The 16,170-nt window shown below is 51.6% G+C and overlaps 6 protein-coding genes across 6 annotated transcripts; 2 read left to right on the top strand and 4 right to left on the bottom strand.

The window, feature by feature from the left end:
• Nucleotides 1-933: 933 nt before the first annotated feature.
• CABS01_09825 (uncharacterized protein) lies at nucleotides 934-3,447 on the bottom strand (the record flags this gene model as incomplete). Its single annotated transcript, XM_060543181.1, has 3 exons — nucleotides 934-2,656; nucleotides 2,775-3,084; nucleotides 3,150-3,447. The coding sequence occupies 3 exons, from the start codon at nucleotides 3,445-3,447 to the stop codon at nucleotides 934-936; spliced, it is 2,331 nt and encodes a 776-aa protein (XP_060399879.1).
• Nucleotides 3,448-5,433: 1,986 nt separating this feature from the next.
• On the top strand, nucleotides 5,434-7,012 carry CABS01_09824 (uncharacterized protein; the record flags this gene model as incomplete). Its single annotated transcript, XM_060543180.1, has 3 exons — nucleotides 5,434-5,482; nucleotides 5,539-6,854; nucleotides 6,917-7,012. 3 exons carry the CDS (start codon nucleotides 5,434-5,436, stop codon nucleotides 7,010-7,012), a joined length of 1,461 nt encoding a protein of 486 aa, XP_060399878.1.
• A 353-nt stretch (nucleotides 7,013-7,365) lies between these two features.
• Nucleotides 7,366-9,445, bottom strand: CABS01_09823 (uncharacterized protein; the record flags this gene model as incomplete). Its single annotated transcript, XM_060543179.1, has 4 exons — nucleotides 7,366-8,232; nucleotides 8,299-9,086; nucleotides 9,157-9,341; nucleotides 9,405-9,445. 4 exons carry the CDS (start codon nucleotides 9,443-9,445, stop codon nucleotides 7,366-7,368), a joined length of 1,881 nt encoding a protein of 626 aa, XP_060399877.1.
• Nucleotides 9,446-10,247: 802 nt separating this feature from the next.
• Nucleotides 10,248-11,546, bottom strand: CABS01_09822 (arginase; the record flags this gene model as incomplete). The annotated part of the gene is made up of 2 exons (XM_060543178.1): nucleotides 10,248-11,339; nucleotides 11,409-11,546. 2 exons carry the CDS (start codon nucleotides 11,544-11,546, stop codon nucleotides 10,248-10,250), a joined length of 1,230 nt encoding a protein of 409 aa, XP_060399876.1.
• Nucleotides 11,547-12,319: 773 nt separating this feature from the next.
• CABS01_09821 (flavin containing amine oxidoreductase) lies at nucleotides 12,320-13,820 on the bottom strand (the record flags this gene model as incomplete). Its single annotated transcript, XM_060543177.1, has 2 exons — nucleotides 12,320-13,399; nucleotides 13,473-13,820. The coding sequence occupies 2 exons, from the start codon at nucleotides 13,818-13,820 to the stop codon at nucleotides 12,320-12,322; spliced, it is 1,428 nt and encodes a 475-aa protein (XP_060399875.1).
• Nucleotides 13,821-14,315: 495 nt separating this feature from the next.
• CABS01_09820 (uncharacterized protein) lies at nucleotides 14,316-15,893 on the top strand (the record flags this gene model as incomplete). The annotated part of the gene is made up of 5 exons (XM_060543176.1): nucleotides 14,316-14,498; nucleotides 14,567-14,716; nucleotides 14,814-14,888; nucleotides 14,980-15,120; nucleotides 15,864-15,893. The coding sequence occupies 5 exons, from the start codon at nucleotides 14,316-14,318 to the stop codon at nucleotides 15,891-15,893; spliced, it is 579 nt and encodes a 192-aa protein (XP_060399874.1).
• Between the last annotated feature and the right edge of the window lie 277 nt (nucleotides 15,894-16,170).

Here is a 16,170-nt window from a genome sequence, read left to right as displayed (position 1 = left end):
GCGGTCCCTTTTTATTTTCCACCTTCGACATATAACAGGTATTTTTTACGCCTATCTTACTGGGGAGTATTGTATCAAATATATGACGGTTACAAATAAACATTTCATTATTAGATTCTCTAAAAACCATGTATTTAATTGCTGGCTTGATTGTTATTATTGATTGATTTTCATAGGTATAGGCACTGCCAGACGGCCAAGCGCTCAATAAATTACTAACCTGCATCAAGGAGGGTGTGCCTATATACTTCTCCGCCATCGTTAGCCTTTACTCGCTGCGTCAAATTCCTCGAGTAGTCAAACCTGGCTGCGAATGTCCTGTTTTGGTTTGTGGACCTCGCCACTACGTGTGTCGCCGCGTACACCGGTGCATGCCTGTTGTCTATGTTAGCCGGTACCGTGCTGGCACCGCCCAAGGCCTGCCCGACTAAGCTCCCTTATACAGGCTCCTTGATGCCTTTCTGCCCATTTCTTGCGATTTTTCTAGGCTGCGCTGGCGTTCTATTTGCCAGATCCCGATACACTCGTCGCCTTCAATCTTCAGGGGTTCAAAGAATATGGTAGCAACCGAGGAAAGGGGAACACCCGCGTGTAGTGGGGCTGTGCTCACTCGAATAGGCTCTGCCGACCGTAGAGTCTGTACCTGTTTAACTGGCTTTCATTACTTAGAAGACGTGTCCAAATCTGTACATCTGGGAGACCTCGTATTGCAAGATTCTCCCATGTTAATTTCCCTATTCGCCTTATCTCAGTGAGTCTTTTCCTTGTCTTCCACTACTTCAGCGCGTCTAGGATCACATTGCCTGCTTGCGTTGTGGGCCGTGACATCCATCTCCCCAAAACCGCTTTGACGAGTGACATGGGGTTATCATGGGTCACGCGAAGGAACCATGTGGGAAATATTCGGCAGAGGTTCGATTTCGCTAACCAACTCTACTCAATGTGAATAGCCACAGGGCCGCTAAGGCTGTTATCGTCGGAGCTGTCACCAACAAAAATCTCATATCCACCTGAGTCAACTCTGTACTCTCCTTCCAACCAGTAACCCAGTTCAGCAACGCGAATTTCAACTCCAACATCAATCGATGAACCGGAAGGCACATCAACCTTCGAAAATCCAATCAGTCTCTTTACTGGAAGCGACAGAGGGGCAACCTGCTGCCTGAAGTACACCTGAACAACTTGCTTCCCATCTACAGACCCGGTGTTGGAGACGGTCACACTTAATTTGATAGCATCGGTCTTGCCATAAGTCGTCTTGTCGAGACTAGGACTGCTGAGGTTGAAAGTAGTGTAACTGAGTCCGTGACCAAAGGGGTAAAGATAGTTGTGTGAGAGATACGGGAATTGAATAGCCCCTGCAGCCTGCCAGTCACTGGGTTCGTGGTTGTAGTAAACCGGATTAACCTCTGAATAGGCAGGGAATGAGATGGTGAGTTTGCCGCTGGGGTTTGTTTTCCCAATCAAGATATCGGCTAGCGCGCGTCCTGAAAACTCGCCGCCGAGGAAGGTGTGCAAGATGGCTTGGGAATCCTGAGCAACGCCCGACAGCTCGAACGCCTGACCACCGCTAATGACGATGATAGTGGGGACACCAGATCCAATCACAGCGCTCAATAGATCCCCCTGAAGTCCAGGAAATTTCAGAGACGCATGAGTGAGTCCTTCTCCATCTGTTCGCTCATTGACAAGACTGTCCTCGTAGCCCACCGCGACAGAACCAATGACAACGATAGCTATGCCTGCGTCCTTAGCCGCTGCGACGGCCTCGTCAATACTTGAGTTCTCTTCCGAAGTAATTTCAACGCCTTTGACATGTTTGACGTTGTCGGAACCAAGGGTCGCCGTAATTGCATCCAAGAAAGTGAGGTTTCCATTCTCGGCATTTGTCCATGCAGCATAGGTGCCAGTATTGACAACATCAGCAAGAGGACCCAAAACAGCCACTTTCTGGTTTGCAGATAGAGGAAGTATGCCATCATTCTTGAGCAGAACAATGGATTCGCTCGTGATGCGCTCGTTGGCTTCCAGGTGCTCCTCGGACCTCAGTACCTCAGTCAGGGCAGTGGTGTTCGCCGAGAGGTCCCTGTCGAAGAGGCCCAATTCAAACTTCAGGTTGAGAAGACGCGACACTGCCTCGTTCACATTTCCAGCCACGCCCTCAACTGTTTGATTGCCGGAGAGAGACTCGAAGGCCGTGGGAAATCGGATCGCAAGTTCGAGTTCCACGCCAGCCTCCAAGGATTGAATTCCGGCGTCATTGAGCGTGCTGGCCGTCTTGTGGGTGTCGTAAAGCATGACAATGGCGTCCGCGTCAGATACTATAACGCCATTATACCCGAGTTGTTGGCGGAGTAGATCTTGTAATAGGAATTTGTGCTGGTGGGCGGGGACGCCATCGATGGTGGCATAAGACGGCATCAGCGAGGCCGGAGTGACCTTCTGGAGAACATTGATGTATGGGAGCGCTAGAATATTGTAAATGTGGTTCTTGCCGCCAAGGATTGAGCCCTGGTTAACGCCACCAGTAGATGTACCAAAGACGTAGTGTTTGATCGTAGTGGCTACTTTCATGAATCCGTCGGAGTCCTTTTCTTGGACGGTACCGATGTAGGCCGCGGCAAGTTCACCGTTCATCCAGGGGTCTTCGCCGTACCTTTTAACAATCAGCCAGGGGATCTTCGGAGAGCTTCTTCAAAAAGGGAATCAAAACAAAAGAGAATAAGGTGAAAGATAATAGAAAATAACGCAAAGAAAACGGGCTATGCACTCACATTTCACCAACGCGACCGTTTCTCGGATCACGCGCAACGTCTACCTCAGGTGAGAGTACCCACGTGATTCCACACGCATGAAGCTCATCCCTCAGCGCTGCGGCAACAGTGGTATAGAGAGGTAGGTCCCAGGCCATTGCCATCGTCAGGGTTGCCGGGAACAGGGTAGTGCCACGCAGTGTCGGGCCATTGACCGCATCTCCAATGTGAACGAAAGGGATGCCGAGCCGGTGTTCCTTCTTGGAGGCGACGATGAGATCCGATAGGACAGGGACCGCATCTTTAGCGTAGTTGAGGTATGAACCGGGAGCTTGTTCATCTTCAAGTTAGCTTGCTTTTTGTTGAAACGGGTCACGGAGGGCAGGAATCGCTTACAGATGGTTCCGTTGTGCAGCTTTGCTCTGTCCAGATATTGGGCAGCATCGTAGGTACTGTTCTGCCCAAGGATTCCGCCGACGCCCCCCATTTGAGCGATCTTTTCGTCCCAACACATGTAAGACAGGAGGTCAGCCACACGGTCAGAAAGGTCTGCCTTCGGGTTCTTGTAGACCGCATCTTCTGGTACTTCTAGCTGACAGTTGGCCCCATCGACTTCGGTCCCAGCAGCCGAGGCAATACGTCCCGAAACAAAGGCCACAACTAGGGCATGAAACAAAATGCTGCATTTAGCCATTTTTGTGGCAAAGGCTCTAGCGCGTTGAAGTTTTCCGTGGAGATGTATCGGCGCAGTGTTGAGAGTTTGCGTAGATTCATCGGTTGAAGACGAGGTTTTGTGACCTTTTAATACAGACTGAGCTGTAGTCCAGTGATTGTTGAATCACTCCATCTTCTCAATATTGTATGACGGCTCACTGTAGTCCCTCTTTCGGACTTGAAAAAGCAACATCCGAGGTATCCCATAATTCCCCGCGTTGAGACACTGGCACAGAGATGGATTTTGCGGGGAGCCAAGGAGAAAGGGGGATTTCCGTCCCTGACTTCTCGGTCAAGCAATTTCCGACAACTTACGTGGATGCTCATCATGGCTTAGTGTTCCTGCAAGCAAAGTGTTTTCGTTGATAGTGCCATGTTTGGTTACATCCAGGGCAACCAAACGTAGACGAGCCGACGGGCTTCGGGTCATCTTTTGCGACAAAATCGAATGAAGAAAAAAGACTTCGCAAACCATGACGCCTCAGACAAAGCGATAGCCTGGGGTAGCATACCCCAAGTGCTCTGCGATCTTACTGAGTACCCCCTGCGCGTGGGGGCAAGCACAATGTTGCGGTTCGCGTGACTATTGTGTACGGAATAGGGGGTAACAGTGCTAGGGAGGTCATACCGAAGCTTTTCCTTTTTGCCATAGTTGGTTGTCTGCTCTGATCCGCTCGCAACACAAGAATACCGAGGATATCTTATGGGAATAAACCGTAAACCATACCCCTCCCCCCTAACAAGAGTTATAAAACTCTTTACTGTAGCTAAGTCTTATATGTATTTTAAATTTTTTTAGTTAAAAGCAATTTCATTACGATTATCTGAAGGTCATGATTGAATTCTCCGAAATATTTAACCCAAGGACATATTTAATATTTCAAATAATAATGACAATACCATGATTGAAGGGAAATTTATCAACGCTTTACAAGTAAAGCTACTAATTTATAATTTACCCCCTCAGGCGTCTGGCTTGACACGGTAAATAGTACAATGCGTGTTTAGTCAAGTCGTATTATGCGGAAACTAGCTTGCATCGCTAGTTAGGAACACTGCCTACGGCGGCCAGAGAAGTGGCATACCGACCTTACGTAAGGCGGAGTGCCGCGCCGGCAGAAGTCGGCCGGCCTCGGAGATTCTTGCTAATACGGACGCCGCTGGCTAGAATTGTGTCTCCACCCACCCCCCGCATATTCTGGGAGGTAAAACTCTGATTATCTAAGGAGCCCCCATCTCCAAGGACCAATCAGACACACGTTCATATGCGTTTACTAGGTACATTCGCAGCCCATTTGAAGTGGAGGCTAACCCCTGCTATGGGAAATTCCGCCTCTGTTTAGCCCCTAAACCACATACGGCAGTGTGGCTTTCTGAACTCACTTTCTTATCAAGTCAGCGGTGACAACCTCTATTACGGCCGCTTGGTTTGCCAACAGACAGCCCTCGCTGGCACCCTGGCATTCAGTCGTCATGAAATATTGTCAATCGGGTAAATCAGCACCGAATGATGAGAATCCAAGGAACTTAGCGTCGGGCTCGGCATATCTGGTAGACAAGGCTCGACAGTGCACTCAAGAACATTGGCTACTATCGCCATCAACTCCCCCGAAGCCAGCTGTCAGAAGGTCTTGCTATTCCGGGGAAATGCGATTCTTGGGCGGATCCGGGGACTTCTCCATGGGGAAAATGCATCTTCAGGCATGTGCTAAGCCATATTCACTCCAGTACGTTCGGGAGAACGTTGCCCGGAAAACGGGTGCGCGGTCTGTTTGGGACAAAATGGAATCCTCACAGGTTTAGACTGCTGCACTGGAGACACGCTAAAGTGATCATGCTGATGTCGAGTAACTGGTTGTCACTAGTCTCGAGGTGCTGCATACGGGCTGGTATATAATTCTTCCCCGACGCTTGTGTCTACATGTCTTGTCTGTCCCATTTTCAGTGATTATTCAGAGCTATCAACATGGGGAAGCTGATCACCATCTTTTCTGGGGCCTTTCTGGCCATAGGCGGTAAGTTGTCTTAGCTTTGACTTCTATTGTCTGTCATGTCTTGACACTCCACTCAGGATTCCTCTTTGGCTACGACAGTGGTATCATTTCCTCCACACTGGCCCAGGAGCACTTTATCGAATATTTCGGCGGTTCGATATCCGACTCGGAGGCCGGTGGCATCGTTTCCTCCTTCACGGGAGGAGCGATTATCGGGTGTCTTGTCGTATCATTTCTTGCAGATGCCCTCGGACGACGGTTGACAGTATTCACCGGTTCCGTTACAGCCATTTTCGGATGCGCCCTTCAAGCTGGGGCGACGACTGTCCCCATGCTTATCGCCGGACGTCTCATCGCAGGCCTCGCCGTCGGAATCCTTAGCGCTGTGACACCCATGTACTGCTCGGAGATCGCTCAGGCCGACATCAGAGGAGCGCTATCTGGGCTGCTGCACTGGATGCTGAGCTGGGGCTTCTTTGTCGCCCAATGGCTCGGATACGGCTGCTCACACGTCGACAGCCACTTCCAGTGGCGATTCCCGCTCGCTTTTCAGGTAGCCCCCGCGTTCTTGATGGCTGTCGGCATCTGGTTCCTCTCAGAGTCTCCCCGATGGCTTATCGAAAAGGAGCGGTATGAGGAGGCCCGGCTGGTGTTGAAGAGGTTGCACGGAAATGGAGACAATGATGATTTTCTCGAAGCCGAGTACCAAGAGATCCACGACACCATCATCGCGGACCGTTCTGTCAATGCAGTTCATTGGAAAGCTTTGTTCACACGACCGTCGTGGCGTCGTCGGCTTCTGCTAGGGTGTGGTGTTCAGGCGTTCGGCCAACTCAGCGGTGTGAACGTCATCAACTACTACGGACCTCGTATCTACGAATCTCTTGGAATCGACAACCAGACCTCGTTGATGATTATTGGAATCAGCGGCTCTCTTTCAATTGTGTGGTGCAGTATTGGACTGTGGGCTCTCGAGCGGATCGGGCGCGTGAAACCTCTCATTTTCAGCGCTGTCGGCTGCGGTCTGGCCTTGGTCGTCAACGCCGTACTGTCCAAGTATCTGCCAACGGAGAACGGTAACCAGCTCAGGGCAATGGTTGCCATGAACTTCGTATTCTCGTTCTTTTTCACCATGACTGGAATCATCTCTTGGGTCTACCCTGCGGAGATTTTCCCAATCGAGATCCGCGCAAAGGGCAATGCCATCGCGACATTGATGAACTGGTCATTGAACTTGGTTTTCGCCCAGGTGTCGCCTCTCGCATTTACTGCGGTAGGGTTTCGGTACTTCTTTGCCTTTTTCGTCTTCAATCTCTGTGCCGCGTTGAGCTATGGATTATTCTATCCCGAAACCGCTGGTCGGACACTTGAGCAGATGGACATACTCTTTGGTGTAAGTTGTCCAAGAATTCTTTTTGTACTTCATTTCGAACGGGCGCGGGCTAACTGGAGTAGGACGCGACCGTTGCTCCCGCTGGGAAAGAGTCGGGACCCACATCTTGGCATGGAGAAGGGCGAGAGGACGTGTCGGAGACCAAGCCAGAGAAATAGCGGTCAGAAGCTTCCGCCAATATTGGGTATGGAAATGATCGGTCGGTTGTTGAAAGCTCAATCAAAGACGTGACTGGATAGGTGGATGGTGATGAAGCTTTGCTTCAAGCGATTCACATACCCATTCCAGTTGGTGGCCGCGGATTATATGTTGGCGAACACCCCCTGTAACTGTCGAGCCACTTGCATCCCAGCCTGTGAGTTTTTGCGATCAAGCTCTGTCATATATTACCAGAAGGGACAGCGTCTGGGTTATCGCAAGCGGCTAAGCGTGGCTATTGAAAACACGAAACCAAACAAGACGCCATAGAATCAATCAGTCAGGTTAGGTGGGAGGACTTTGGATCGCGTAATTACACAGCAATGATATCCTCGCCCAAAGTAACATACACATCCACCCAACTGACGTTGTCGGCGTCCCTATCCTGCGTCTCCGCCATCTTCTCCCAGATAAGCTGAATCAAGGCGCATTGCTTATCGATATTGGCAAGATTGTATTGCTTGACTTGTTCCCACCATTCCATGCATGAGGGCCGTTTCGAAGGTGTTGCTTCGCATGAAGCAATAAACATGGGCCACGTAATCGGCGCCATCCTATTCGACGACACGAGTTCAGGACGAAGTTTGAAGTCTTCCATGGCGCGCATGTGTTCCAGTACAAGATCTACTTCCTCGACAAGATCAACAGCAGTAAAACATTGAATCCGCCGATAGTAGTATATGAGAGCGGCATGATACCAAGCACATGTATGGTGGTTCAGTACCTCTCTCATCAGATCGTCGCCTGCCGGAGCCAAAGCTAGTTCGCCATCTGCGGAGCTCCACGAGAGCAGCCGTTCCCCTAGCGCTTCGCAGGCTTCAAGGAGATCCTCTGGAGGGTGCTTTTGTTCCTGGCCGCGGTACCAAGCCAATTGCTCCGCATATCGACATGTGTCTTGGATAGCTGCTGCAATGGCTGGTGAGATGCCATACATGTACTCATAGCAGGATGCAGACTCTATCGCAAGATCCTCGGAGGGCTTGTCTTCGGTCTCGGAAGCGGTCCATAGTGTTGAAGAGTTCCGAAAGGATGTTGTTCGAGCCATGAGACCTAGAAAGGCAGCGATTTCATGGAGCTGCCGTGTAGCTGCACCAAGGACTGTCCACCGGCTGCGAGACCTTCGCAATTCCTTGGTTGCCCCGAGGTGCACAACGTAATCATCGCCAGCTCCGGAGATGACCTATCGGGCATCAGTGTCATTGAATTGTGCGAAACAACGCGGAAGGGATTTGTGTCTAAGACTTACTCCAATGGTAATGAGTGACAGCACAGCCATTAGTATCAGCCTGTAAAGAGGTCTTGGTGCGTGGGATGCAACGGAAGATCTCAAGAGGCAAATAGCATGGTATCTATGATGGGCACCCATCTGCTTGTACTTATCGGAAGCTTTGTTGCAGTTCCATCGGTGGAAGGCAGCTGAAGCTATTATTGAATGGTAGAGGGCTGTCTGAACCACATCAATAGCTTCCGTCCCTCCTGATGCGTGCGACTTGGCTCCTTCGAGTGCGGAAGGAAAGTAAAGTTCACGGTAAGGGTTGTTGGTATGGACAATAGGCTGCAGAAGGTCTGCGACATGCAGGCCGTAATGATGTATCAAGACGTCAACTTCATTGTCGTGTGAAAAGGTGAATCGAACATGCTGCAGCAACGGAAGACATTCCAAGGGATGCCCCACAAGATTTGTAGCGGCGGCAGCGTCTCCAGTTGGACTGTGAGGGTTGCTGGACCGTGATGAGGAGGACGTTGTAGAAGCGGTAGTTTCAGATACGCTCTCCTCCAAAGGGTCTTGGTTCAAGGGAACGGGGGACTCATCAGAGTACGCAGGGAGCGGACTCTCTTGTTGGCTCTCCAGCACCACTGAGAGGACCCGAGGGGGTACTAGTGACACATTTGCGTGCTCAGGTGTTCTGACGAGACCCGGGAAGGTAGAGAAGGGGTCTTGTGCAGACGCAACACCTAGGGCGACATCATTGTCGAGGTCCAGGAGGAAACGCTTGATTTGCCCCATGTGATATCGATGACTATTACCACGATCTGATGGGTTGTCAGCCAACAGGCCCCCTAGACGGTGCCCTTTCAAAATAGGGTAAGGTCAATCAAGTACCATTTCCAATTCTTCTTCGGCCTTGGCCGCTGTGTTTAGAGGGCGTCTCGGGCTCCACAACGGGGTCTGTCATCCACTTGAGCTTGATGTCGTAGCCACCGCATACGCTGCCTCTCAGTTCGCAGTTCTGGCAGCCTGACGGTCGCTCATCGCATCGAATCTTTCGTGCTTTGCAAGTCCAGCAACTGAGCCGGTGGTGAGCACAGGCGTATTTCGTAACAGCGAGGACTTGGGCACTTCAAACATACCCCGTAAATGTGATGGATCGCCGTTTCGGTACGGAGTGCATAGCGGACGGTCACTTTTGGCAGCAATTCGCTTTTGTTCAGCAGCGTGTCAAAGGTTGGGCATTGGAACTCGCACGGGACAATGGATGCAGGTGTTGTCATCGGCGACCTATTAGTTGCCTTACTAATCCATACCTAGCCCGCCTAAGGCATTTGAACCTGCGTCAGATTGATTTACAAAATTTCCAGCTAATTGCCTCCCTACCCTGATTGATTAGGTCGGCACCACGGAATCTAAGGTACCACGTAATGATAGATGTGGGATGGATGGTGGTCTCGGTGGAAAAAGCTCTACTAGAGCTAGGTACGTGCGCCTACCTATTTGGATACTAGGCCGGCTCGGACCTACCTGCCTTACACGACAGACTCGCAACATATCTGGAAAGCGGGGCAAACTTTTCCTATCATACCATGTGGCATGCAGGGTTGTGGCTTGTCCCTGACCGATCGCCTAGCTCTATGTAGTAAACTTAGCCTGAGCAGGGGCAGGGGTATGGGAAAAGCTGACGTAACAACCCAACTTCTGGGGACAACCGTTTGAGCAACTTCAACCACTGCAAGACGCCTGTGTTACGGTCGAATGGGGCTAGAACACTACATACGGCCCAGCCGGCCCTGAACTGCTCAGAGCACGTTACACTGACGTGCTAATTTGCGACGTAAACAAAAGGACACCCGCGAGCCTTCGACGTCTGATTCTCACAGGCCAAGCATCAACTTCGACAGGCTGTGAAATGTCTATTGTTTGTGGAAATCTTCCCGGGATAACGCCCTGGGCAGCTTTCTCTCACTACCTATGATATCTCACAATTCGTCCTTTTCATTGCCATGAATTGGTGTGTTAAACTGCTTCGTCCATGACTCGATTCTTAGCGGCTTCTCCAATCCTCGCTCTTCCATACCCTTCAATACCACGGTGGAGAGCATTTCGTAGATGACTTGTGCTGCTGCAAGTGCTGTTTCTTCGCCTCTGCCGTCGAAGGCGGGACAAACCTCAACAACCTCCGCGCCAACGATATTGAGCCCCCCCACGCCTCGAATGATCTGAAGCAGCTCCCTGGTGGTCCAACCCCCAGGCTCTGGTGTCCCCGTGCCCGGGGCGAGGCCGGGGTCGATGACGTCGATATCAACTGACATGTAGACGGGTATCTCAGTACCCATTCGCTTCATTATACCGTCAATGATCCCTTGCGCGCCGACTAAGTCTATGTCATCTGCCTCGATCCTCATGAAACCCTGCCGCGAGTCGTCTTCGTAGTCACTGAAATCATCCCCAGCTAGCCTGCTGCGAAGACCACAGTGAACCGAGCTTCCATTGCGGATCAGCCCCTCGAAACTGGCAATCCAGAACATAGTACCGTGAGTGAAATCGGACTGGGGGGCCTCCTGGCCTGTCGTCCAGGTGCTGGGGTATTTGTTCGGATGCAGAGTGTCCATGTGAGCGTCAAAGTGAAGCACCGCGATAGGCTCCTGGTATGCTTTGCGCAGCGCCCGCAAGGCGGGGAGAGCTACGCTGTGGTCGCCGCCCAGAGTGAGGAGGACGGGCTTCTTGTCCGGATTCGTCGCGGGTCGCGAAAGCAGCTCATGGTAACCGAGCGTCATCTGGTGTAGCGCCAGCTTGTTGTCGAACGGGGTGATTGGGATGTCGCCGCAGTCGAGGACCTTTGCCCAGGAGCTGTATGGGTTGATACCGGCGCGGTGATTGAAGCCCCGGAAGGACGTCTGGCGCGCCGACGCGGCGCGAATTGCTCTTGGACCAAATCTGGCACCGGGGCGGTAGCTCACGGCCGTATCGAAAGGCGCGCCAATGATGCCCACATCAAAGAGCTCGTCTGGATTGGTCAAGCATTTGACATGTTGCAAATGGGCAAACGTGGAAATGCCGGAAAACGGCCACTGCCGGCAGGTAAGTTAGTTAGCCATCTGCGCCTTTTTGTCATGGAATGGCGCGCCAAGGTCTCGTACATCTGTGTCCCATTTCTCATGCAACTTTTTCAATCTCTCAACGTCGGTGTCCGAAGATGTATCGGCGTGGTGCTCGTGTGCCTGGGCATGCCCATTGAACAGTAGCAGGACAAGCAGTATGGCTCTGAACAATCGCATGATTGCCATTCGATGTATCGCTCCAATCCACTAGGATTGGCTTGAATGATAGGTGAACAAGAGAGAGAAGAGAACTAGATCGCTGGCGGAAGAAGAGCTGGTGAGAGTTAGGAGTGGGCAAGGCCGGCTTTTTCAAGTCCTGCTGGAAGACGATGTATCCACCGGGTCTCCGTAGCTAGATGTAGGCAGCGTGTTGAATCTGGGACTACTAAGGTGGTTCAATTAAAGATCTGTACATCTATCATTCTCACCTTGATCCACTGAGGCCTTCTATACGTTGATTGGGTTATATGGAGTCGAAGGGCTCCGGAAATGAGGAGAAGTATCGGATTACTACAGCTACCCTTCTCTCTCTCCAAGGACGGAAGAAGAGGTATGAGCAACCTTACTTTGCGCTGGAGTTGCTGTGGTACTATTCTAATCGTCGTTGCTTGGTTCCATGAGCATATGTACACAAGCCGGCTATCCGTTCACACATGTGTGGTCCTACTCAGAGCTCATGTCGTTCTGGAATATTTACGCAAGAGGTCCTGGAAGTACAACCATCCGATGCAAGACTATCTCAGGTTTGTGATGATGTCCGTTTCTTCCAACTATTGATATTCTATGGCCACTTTTACCTAGTCGCCGCTGCTCTCAAGAGCTGTGGTTAGAGCCTTTCCGCCTTTTCGCAAATATTCTGGTATTCCTAACGGAAAGACCAATGGCCCAGAACCATTCGACACAATGAGAAGATTAAAGACCAGCCAGTCGGATTGAGAACACCGAGCAGCCTATAGCCTCGTATCTTGCAGACGGAAATCTTCCAAAGCCTGTGCTGCACCACGCTCTCCGCTCTGGAGTGCCCCCTCCATATATCCCCGCCATTCCTCAGCCAGCTCGGTTCCGATGAAGTAAATTGCACCAAACTTCTCCTGAATCATCTCGCCATCGAGACTTGAGCCTATGACCCCGGGTGGGGTTGCGGCCACTGGGCAGCCCCAGCCGGCCCAGCGGTCCTCCACCCACTCGGAGGTGATGGTATCTAAGAGCTCCGTCTCGACTGCCGCGTGTCCTACGCCAAATAGGGAGCCCAGCTGCTTGAGCACAGTCTTTCGACGATCCTCGCCGCTCAGGCATGCCCACTTTCGCCCAGGAGCGGACGTAATGAAGCACGTCAGCGCGTAGTTGCCGGCATGGTCAACTGAAGTATCGCGACAGTGGTTCAAAGGACCTCGGAAGCTCTGTGCCAAACCACACGAGCCTCGTCGTCGCCAAAAGGGGCTCTTGAACAAGCAGATGTACTTCAGGTAGAAACCATATCTCGAAGCCGTGACATACATGTGTTTCAGCGGCGGTAGCGGTGGGCTGTATGTGATGTTCTTGTACGACGGCCCGGGGATACTGATAATGACTTTTTGCGCCTTGAAGACCTGACCTCGGCTCGCCGTGACAGTACAAAGGTTCGACGAGTTTTGAGTCACCGTGTTGACCGCGGTATTGAGATGGATGGTTCCGGTAGGTAGCATCTTGGAGATTCCAATGGCGATGGCCTGCGTACCCTCCTCCAGGCGGAGATATTGGGCGCCGTGCTTGCCGTCGTACCTCAAATTGATGATACCCAGCCCACCACGAGCGATCTCCAGAAAGGAGAGCGCCGAGACCTCGTTGGGATCCTGGCCGAGCGTGCCGCGGCACCAAAGCCTGGCGGTGTTCAGGGCGCGAGTACCGGCCCCGGCATCGCGACAGAATTGCTCGAATGTGATGCCATCGAGCCGGGCGCGCTCTGGTTGACGGTATGATGCTGGGTCCAAGGACGCCGCCTCTACAACATCTCGAATTGCGGTGATGTTGTCAACTTCTGACGCTGAGAACTGCGGGCCGTCAGACGGCGGAGCTCAGGCTCCGGCGGGACAAAGAAAGGCAAGGAGGCATGTATGTACGTACGTTGGGCATGGCGCCAAAAGGGAAGAAATGGCACGTCCCGTCTTCGTCTTCGCTTGCCACCAGTCCCTGGTTCGCTTGCAAGACGGGCGTTAGGCCGAACTCTTGGCAGTAGTTCCAAACACGCGCCTGGTTGCTATCATTGAGCCATGCAGCACCCATCTCCTGCACGCCCTTCCCATCCGACCGCTGCACAGATCTTGTCTTGCCCCCGACGCAGTTCCGAGCCTCGAGAACGGCAATAGTTCGACCGCCTTTCTGTAGGTCTACGGCGGCCTGGAGGCCGCTGAGACCAGCTCCTATGATGATAACATCCAGAACATCTGACATTGCGATTGACACAACCTTCATATTGCTGTAGATGAGACAGGGTAGTGCGATCGAGCCACCATATACATGAACAAAGTTCAGCCAGGCCGGAGGAGTGACTTCCGAGCCGCCTGAGGGTTTCTGGTCAGAGAGAAAAGATATGTAGAAGACACCGGCCCGAAACTAGGATGCCATGTAATGCAGGGTGGAATGGGTGGCTGGCAGGGAGCTTGGCAATTTGGCAAGTCTCTCCGAACGCACTTGTCCACTCTTCTCGTTACGGCCCAGGTCTTGTAAAAGTTTGAAGATAGACTTTTCAAGAAGGCAATACAGTCCGAGGGCAATTTTACTTATCCTCCGGCCTAACGGAGACTGATGATAAGCGGGTGAAGACATTTCTACCTCGCATTCTGCGGCATCTCTTGCCTACAACAGCGCTTTTGATACCAAGAGTAGGATCGACCTTGGAGCCCTCTTCTCTTTCAAATATCCACACTTGACTATCAATCGAGCCGTTTGACCCAGACCCTTGTTGCCATGCCCTATACATTGAGCAACAGGCGTGTCCTCGTCACTGGTGGCAGCCGAGGGCTGGGGGCGCGTATATGCCAAAAGTTTGCACGAGAAGGCGCTCATGTGATGGTCAACTACGTTTCCAACGAGACTAGAGCTCGCCAGGTCGTGGACAAGGTGCAGAGTTTTGGAGTGAAGGCATTCATGGTTCAGGGAGTATTCTTCCCCCCGTTATTTCGAAAATCCTGCCCCGTATTAACCCAATTCATGCATAGGACGCGGGAAATGCCGACCACAATGCTCGCATCGTCAAGGAAACGGTGGAGAAGCTAGGCGGGCTGGATATCATTGTGGCTAACGCCGGATGGACGAGGCTCAGCGACTTTGGCGATCTGAACGCATTGTGCTTGGAAGAGTGGAACAAGGTCTTCTATTCTCTCGTCGAATCTTGTGGTCTTTCACGAAGCATCTTCACTGACAGGGTAGTAGTGTTACGCAACCAATGCTCTTTGTCATCTACAGCTCATGCAGGCCGCCGGACCTATCTTTAACGCCAATTCAGAAGGTGGCGTGTATTTGATTACATCTTCCATAGCGGTAAGCCAAGCCTTATGCCAGCCCCCGTCGCGGTAATCTCCTATCGTCTTGCTTGGCCATTGGCTTACTTGCTTGCCCGTTCTCATCTCAGGGTTCCACGCAGAGCGGAAGTAGCATGGCGTATGCGGTCAGCAAAGCAGCGGGCCTGCATCTGATGAAATGCATCGCCGCGACGCAAGGTCCCAAACTGCGGATGAATGCCATCTTACCCGGTCAGCTCTTGACAGAATGGGTACGCATGCCCTTGAAAGGCTTTCCTGGTGCGTCTCTGGTTTCTAACCTGTTTCTTCAGGGCTTGCAATTTACGGAAGAGCAAATTGCTCAGGAGCAAAACGACTCTGTTTTGAAACACGAGGTTTGCCTTTCTTCCATCAGTACATGTTCGGACACGAGGTCTTACACACTGTGACAGACGTACCTAAGCGATTGCGCTGATGTGTACGTTTGGGTTGCGAAGAACACCTCTATGACTGGTCAAGAGATAACCGTAGATGCTGGTCTTACTCTCTCATGGAGTTCTGCTATTTGACCTTGACAGGCTGGGGGGAGTTGGGGCAGAGGTTTCAGGTAGTAATCACTAGCATAACTCAATACCAAGGCAAACAAATCTCCGGTCATTGAGAATTTCCTTAACAAGCACAAATGACTATGTGCTGTAGATGAGCCGAGCTGTCCATTCCATAATACCTCAACACCAATCAGTGTATCATTTAGTGCATAGAGTTACACAATGGAGCTTTCCATGATGCCTTGTAGGCATAACCTAAGCGCATGCGTAAGGCTTCTTACTGCGACAATAGAAATACTGTAGAGACTGTCCGTTCTCTCACAGGTGCTTTTGTATTGGCGCCGCTGTAATCGTGCCAATCGCAATTTGTTTACGTAGTCTGTAAATTGGCCCTTTGTAATTGCCTCAAAAGCCACCTCCCATCAAGCTAGCGTCTCTGGAATCCTGACTGATATTCATTTGGCTAGGAGCACGTCGCCGGAGAGTCCTGCCTCTGAGAACCACCTCGCTATGAATTGCCCTACTGATGTAAAAGTAGTGGAGCACCAAAGGTACGCGGGGCTGCGCTGAAATGGCGCCCGCATAAGCAAGCAAAATGCCGCTCGATATACTGTAGACTTCAACAGGCATCACAAATTTCACCGCAGTAGGAACCGTCGCTCCATGCCTTCGGAGGCGCTTGCCATCCTCGATCCACCGATCAGATCCCCATTGACAAGCCCGACAGGGGCTCTTGGGGATGTCTACTTCACAGAGGAAATAAAGTATTTTATT

This window comes from Colletotrichum abscissum, assembly GCF_030869225.1.
Source record: "Colletotrichum abscissum strain IMI 504890 chromosome Unknown Scaffold_24.1, whole genome shotgun sequence".
In the NCBI taxonomy this organism is placed as follows: Eukaryota; Fungi; Ascomycota; class Sordariomycetes; order Glomerellales; family Glomerellaceae; genus Colletotrichum; species Colletotrichum abscissum.
The sequence above is the reverse complement of the archived record's forward strand: the minus strand, read 5'-3'. Positions and strand labels throughout refer to the sequence as shown.